General features: G+C 44.3%; 1 protein-coding gene across 3 annotated transcripts in view; it reads left to right on the forward strand.

Moving 5' to 3' along the window:
* ASB11 (ankyrin repeat and SOCS box containing 11, E3 ubiquitin protein ligase) overlaps positions 1–5,892 on the forward strand; it is a 14,011-nt gene extending 8,119 nt beyond the window's left edge. For all 3 annotated transcript variants that reach the window (XM_010186231.1, XM_010186238.1, XM_010186247.1), the window contains exons 4-7: positions 1,644–1,794; positions 2,000–2,134; positions 3,050–3,241; positions 5,768–5,892. In XM_010186231.1, coding sequence (XP_010184533.1) covers positions 1,644–1,794; positions 2,000–2,134; positions 3,050–3,241; positions 5,768–5,892 — 603 coding nt within the window. The remainder of the gene's footprint in view (positions 1–1,643; positions 1,795–1,999; positions 2,135–3,049; positions 3,242–5,767) is intronic.
* Positions 5,893–6,627: the final 735 nt, after the last annotated feature.

Raw genomic sequence — 6,627 nt, forward strand, 5'->3', positions numbered from 1 at the left:
CCTCTTTTACCCATTAAACCAAAGCCCAATGGAGACGGAAAGCAAAGAAGTAATTTTTCTCCTTCACTTATCTCCTTGCTTACCCTTGGCTATCATCTTGCTTGAATCGCTGTCCCTGTTGTGAAATGATGCTCATGGTCCTCCAGTGCTTCCAGCAGCTCCAGCCACATCTGCCCAGTGAGACTGACAATTTCAGGAAGAGCAAGCTGCATTTTAGGCTCCAAAACCTGAGCAGACAGTTGTCCCCTGTGCTGTGGTACCTTGTATCTCCCCATATCACACCAGTCTGCCCATCTCCTGGGCCTGGCGTGGTTATTTTCCAGCCAAGTCTGTTCCCATCCCTGGTTTTCCATGAAACTGAGCAAGCAGAGGAGGCACCAAGGAGCAGGGGCTGCCTCCTCCAGTGTACCCGCCCAATCTGCAAGTGCAGCTTCATGTGGGGGAACATGGCCTCACACTGGCTGCTGCACAGTTGGAGCCTGCTGAAGATGGCATGGACTGAAACACTGGAAATGGCAAGAACTGGATTGTAATTGTGGGAAAAGCATCTTGTGAGAAAAAGAGTTAACACACACAGCATCCTAAACAAGTCAGTATTTCAAATGAACAAGGACAAACGATACCTAGGAACATATCAATGGCAGATGGTACACTGCTGAATTACCCACAATAAACCAATAGGTTCTTAGATATTCCTGCCTTTCTCTGCTGTAAAGGCAAAATGTCTTGCTAGCTAAATTGCATGAGCTAAGGTATTTCTACTCCAGTGCTGTGACCTCTTCGCAATGCAGCTCCAGGTCTTGCACTGGCAGCAAAGTCCTCAAACTTCCCTGATGCCTCAGGACTTCTCCAGCCCTCCCATTTCTTTCCTCTTCTCCCTGATTTGGAAATGGCACAAATTGCCACATGCTTGCATAATCCATTGCCCTTCTCCAGTGTGCCACAGAACTAAGGACATGCAGATTTGCTGCATAATTTGCCTCTGAGGGCTTGCTGTATAGTTAAACACAGCAGCTATGGTGCTGTGCAAGACACAAGATGGACTGTGCTGTACCAGTGGAGAAGGACAGATGGTGGTGATTGCCAGGTCTTTACGTCAGAGGTGGAGGAAGGAAATTATTTCTCTCTTACACACACACATACACACATGCATGAGAACAAAAACTCTTTCAAGTTCCTTTTCTATTCAGGGTTAAGACTATCTATCTGTGAAAATTTCCTTATCTGGAAATGTGTTTTCAGGGGAGAGTATTAAACATGAAGTAAATGTTTTCATTTAAAAAGCAAAGCCATTTTTCATCTGAGTGTATTCTGGGTTTGGGTTGGTGCATACTAGATGGTCATGAAGTTACTAAAATTCACATAAAAAGAAATAAAATCTGTATTTTAGCAACTCTAGGAGGAGCATTCATAACAGGCATAGCCTTATGTCACTAGCTATACAGGAAGGAGGGCAGATGTCAAAGAAGAATGTTATATGTGTTGTGCCATAACATATAACTCTGAAAGTTGTTAACAAAATCAATTCTGAAATCAAGCAAGACAGTCATCTTTTTCTGGTGCATTTGTGGTGTGCACACAAGGTACACTGCAAGGGCGTTCCTCTTAAGTCACATTACCCTGAGCACGTATTGCTGTTCCAGGTCAACGCAGTCACCATCGATGGGATCACTCCTCTGTTTAACGCCTGCTGCAGTGGCAGCGTGGCCTGTGTCAACATGCTGCTGGAGTTTGGAGCCAAGCCGCAGCACAGGAACCACCTTCCTTCACCCATTCACGAAGCGGTCAAGAGAGGTAACAGTCAGGCTGTGAGTGAAGCTAACATCACTAAGTGAGGAATACATCTTTTGTTGATGTTAAAATATTTTTTAAAACTCCAAACTTGTCTGTACTGGTGTGGATAAATAGGCTTGGCTTATTCCCAGCTCTTGTGCACCATTTGATATATCTGGGTGTTTCCTGCTCTGCTGCACTTCAGTGACAGCTCTTCTCTCCACAGGTCACAGGGAGTGCATGGAGATCCTTCTGGCCCATGAGGTTGACATTGACCAAGAAGATCTGCAGCACGGGACTCTGCTCTACGTGGGTTGCACGTACCAGAGGACAGACTGTGTCAAGAAGCTCTTGGAGCTAGGTACACCTGGAAAAGGGGCCAGGAGAGAGCTGTCGTGGTGTGACCCAGCACTGCTGCTCTGTCTGGGCTGCCTCTCCATTTCAAACATCATATTTCCTCAAGAGGTGTTTGGGCAGCCCGAGTTTGTGAGACTCTTTTGGGGCTATTAAAAATTTCACCTGCATTCATGAAGAATTTGATTTCTTCATTAAAAAAATCCCTAATTACACAGATCTCCCTGAGACTGTCTGAATGTGAAGATAAAATACTGTAAGTTTTCTAGAATGATAACAGGAAGCACAGACAATACCGGCTAATATTAGTGGCCAAAATCAATTCCTGATTATGACAAACAGCCATACTAAGCATTAACTTCACTTGCTTCTCAATGTATGATGAAGACAGCAGTAAAGTTGCTTGGAAGAATAATCACTGCAGCTCCAGGGACAGTCTATGAGCTAGCATAAATTTTTGCTGTCGGTGTACATTAGCCAGCTTACACCTGCTAGAAATGTGGCCCTGCTGTGCCTGGAGAGCCCAGGGCAAGCATTTTGCTTGCTGTGCACCTGGAATTATTACAATGTGATACCTAAAGGGTCTTTTTTTTCCCTGGTAATTAAATTACCATAATCTGTGTTAGAGTTTATATTAACAAACTTACAGAGCATATGGTAGGCTTTGAACATCTACTGGGTTGAAGGTCAAGCTGCTCAGTTCTGTCCATTGCAGACAGGGTTCGGTGGCTCAGAGGACATTTTTACAGCAGGTATTTGACCTGCTGAGTTTTGCACCACTGCTGCTGAGAGGAATGAGGGAGGCCTGTGTGCCATCTATCCTCATTTATTGAGGCTACTGGTGGAAACCAGCCTGGGTGATGCAGGTTCAGACAGTTCCTGTTGCCCCCCTGATCTAACTGTACACTCTTGTTCTCTCAAGGAGCCAATGTGAACATGGGGAAGCGATTAGACACCCCCCTCCATGCAGCAGCAAGGAAATCCAGCGTGGAGGTAGTCGTCTTGCTGACAGACTATGGTGCTAACCCGAAATGCAGAAATGCTGAGTTCAAATGTGCCCTTGATCTTGCCATACCCAACAGCAAAGTGGAGCAGGCACTTCTGCTTCTGGAAGGTAATGGCTTACTTTCCTCTTCTCTTTTTTTAAGTACAGCTGTATTTATTTCCTTTACCTAAGTACATTTTCTTAACTCCCTTTATAAGGATGCTCTATATAAACTTCTGAGCAGAGGTGAATCTAGATCCTCTTGTGTCATTTTCACCTGCACCACATAGAGCCAGAACGTGATGCATCTAATAGCAGTATCTGTGGGATGGACATGCTGAATTAATTCCCCCTTCCTCCTCTAACCTCTGCAATTCCCAGCTCACTGGTACCCTGTTAGTCAGTCTGTGCCCTCAGGGCTTTGCTGGCAGGGAGGGTGAATGGTGCTCCCCCATGCAGGCAGCCTGTCACCGTCCCAGGTACAGCTCTCTCCCTGCCAGGGAGCAAAACACGATGTGCACTAAGAACCCACTTCCAGCTTCAAAATAATATCTCTTGGATGGTAAATTTAGATTCTCAATGATGCACATAGGCTTTGTGCTGGCCCTCCACGCACAAGTGGGTTTTATAGAGGAAATGAAATATTGGCTTAATATCCTTCTGTCCTACTCCCTTTCTCTGTGGCTTTTCATGCACAGCTTTAATTTGTCATGTCTAAAACCTTCTGGGAGGACTTTTGCTTGAATGCTTCTCACCTCTTGTGACTTCTGCCCCCATATCTGAGATGTTCAGGGCTCAGCAACAGCAGGCTACATGAGCAAAGGCAGTGCTCACAGTTGTCCTGCTCCAGTTGCCCTGCGTGATTGAGAGTTTGAGTAGATAAAGAAATATTCCAATATTAATAATTTTACCTTCCTGAACCCTCTTTTTGATTTCTGCTTTCAACTTGTCACCTTCTCCTCCCTTACAGTCAGAGGGACTACAGGAGCACTTCGGCTCCTGCTGGCTTTTTACTTTTCAGAAATGAAGTTTCCTCAGTTTCCTCACCTTTCCCTTTAGTCCTGCTTTCAGATAATTTGTTGTATCTAACATCTGCAACTGCCCTTTTCACCTACTTCTTCTGTGTATTCTGAGGTCCTTCTGTATAAAATAAGCACCCCAGGGACCTATCTTGAAAGGTTTTCTATATACTCCCTGACTTTTCTGCCATAGTTACTTAGATGGCTCTGTTTAATTGCTCCTCTTCCTAGCTATTAAGTGATGTGAAACATAAAATGCTTCTGTTTTCCTAACTCCTTTGGGAGATGGTAGCTTCTTTCTTCACATCCAGTGATGGCAGTACAAGTACTCTTATCTATGTATCCCATATTTTTATTTTAATTTCTTCTTAGAGGGGGCATTATCAGGCTGTTTAGGCTCCTAAATTTTCCTGTAGTAAAAGCACAGATTATGAAGTTTACCTGGAAGACATAGGGAAAAGTTCTTGCTGGCCAAACACTGCTGTGACCGCTACTGTTTGGTCAGAAACTGGAGGGGCAGGGCTGATCCAGGGATTGAAATCTGAGCACCCCTGAACAGGCATAAAAGTTCAACCTGGAGCAGCTCCAGTGAGAGGAGAGCGAAAAGGAGGAGGAGGTATGTGGTAGGGGAGGCAGGAACACGTCCACTAGCAAAGCTGCGTTTGCATGTGCAAACACGCTATAACAGAAGCAAAGGAGCCTCATTGCTTCACAGGTTTGTGCCTGGTGTGCCTCTCACCTGAATGAGCACAGTGTGGGTTGGGGGGCACCTACCTTGTCCCCTTGTGGAGAAGCCACCAGGGCAGCACCATGGTGTGCAGTAGCATGAAGGCCACTGCCCAAGCTGGCCTCTCTGTTGTGCCGAAGAGTCCTCCAACAGCTTTCCTTTTTCCGGTGGTCAATCCGATGTTTAACAAGAGTTTTTCACATGTGACAACCTTCCTCTCAAGGCAAGAGAAGGCTGAAAAGTCCTTTTTATTTTAATTCTTTTTTTTTAATTTATTTTTTTTTCTATCCTGTGTGCCTTCTTGCACAAAACTTTTGAGGATTTTTTATCTTCAAGACATTTTGGGAAGCATTGATAGACTGATAGACATACCTAAATATTCAGAGACAGTGTTGTCATGTGAAAAGGCTAAGTTGCAATTACTGTTTGTGCAGGTACCTGCTGCGACACCAGCGGTTGGAAGAAGCATGTTCTATATATATGAACAACTAACTGTATTTTCCATATTCACCCTGTTATGGCTGTTCTACACCAAGCATCTCTGCAGCTCCCCATAATCCCTCTTGTCTTCATCGTCACAACACTGCTGGGAGTTGTTTTACTTCCTGAGCAAGGGCTATGCATCCTGGTGCTCTCTCTCCAGTGCAGACACTTTTATGGCATTTTAAGTATTTACTCAGTAAATGATGCAGAAAAGCCTAGGTCTGCATGCAGAAAAAAGTGTTTAGTGCTCATGGTTTTCAAATTGCTGAAGCAATTTTGGCAATACAAGTTAAATATGAACAATAATGTATTTAGTTCTCCCTGTAGTGCTTGTGATTTGCAAATCTTGCTGGTGTTTTTTTGCTTTCTGACTTATGCTGGTGGTGGGTTTGGATGTCCCTGTTCTTGCCTTTTTTTTTCTTCCAGGTCCTGCCAGCCTTGCCCAGCTGTGCCGCTTGTGTATCAGAAAGCATCTGGGTCGGTCATGCCTATATGCAGTCCACAAGCTGCACCTGCCTGAGCCACTTGAGAACTTTCTCCTTTATCGATAAGTCTGTGACTATCTTTACACTGGAAAAGAAAGAGGAACAGATGGTTGTTTACTCCAAAATAATTATATAAAAGAAAAAAAATCAAAGACATCATTGATTGTCTACTGTGGATACCAAACATCAGCTGCTCTGTGACAGTGCTAACTAAAACCACCTCTTTGCTGGCTTTGAATGGTATTATGGATGCAGGTCCCTCACAGTCTATTGCCACTTCCACTTCCACTAGTCTGAGAAGTTGTAGCACATGAACAGTTCACTTGACATGTGCTTATAGATGCACATGCATGCATCCACCCACTCACAGACACATGCAGAGTTTTCCCTTGCATTTAGTGTTATAACTATTCCTATAGTATCTATACAGCTTCTTCCTCTTGTCTATCCAATGTCACTGTCAAAACCAAGATAGTGGCTTTTATTCTTCCACTAGAGTGAGAATGAAAGCCTTCATTGCCCAACATCAGCTGTATTTAATGTATTGCACATCGTTTAGCTGCTTTGTCTTCAGATCTTCCACCTCTTTCCCATAGACTAGTGGAGCCATAGCAACTTCCAGCAGGCTCTAGCAGTCCAGCCACTGTACATTCCTTCGCTCTGAGCCCAGCTGACCCCAACACTAACACATCTTGTCCTCAGAAGTGCAAGTGGTGTTACCAAAGTAGGTGTGGGGGTTTGGATTAAGCACACAAGAATGTGAAAGTCTTAAAAAACCCTTCATCTCTTATAAAAAAAAAA

The sequence above is a fragment of the Mesitornis unicolor genome, unplaced genomic scaffold (genome assembly GCF_000695765.1).
Source record: "Mesitornis unicolor isolate BGI_N332 unplaced genomic scaffold, ASM69576v1 scaffold24570, whole genome shotgun sequence".
NCBI lineage: Eukaryota > Metazoa > Chordata > Aves > Mesitornithiformes > Mesitornithidae > Mesitornis > Mesitornis unicolor.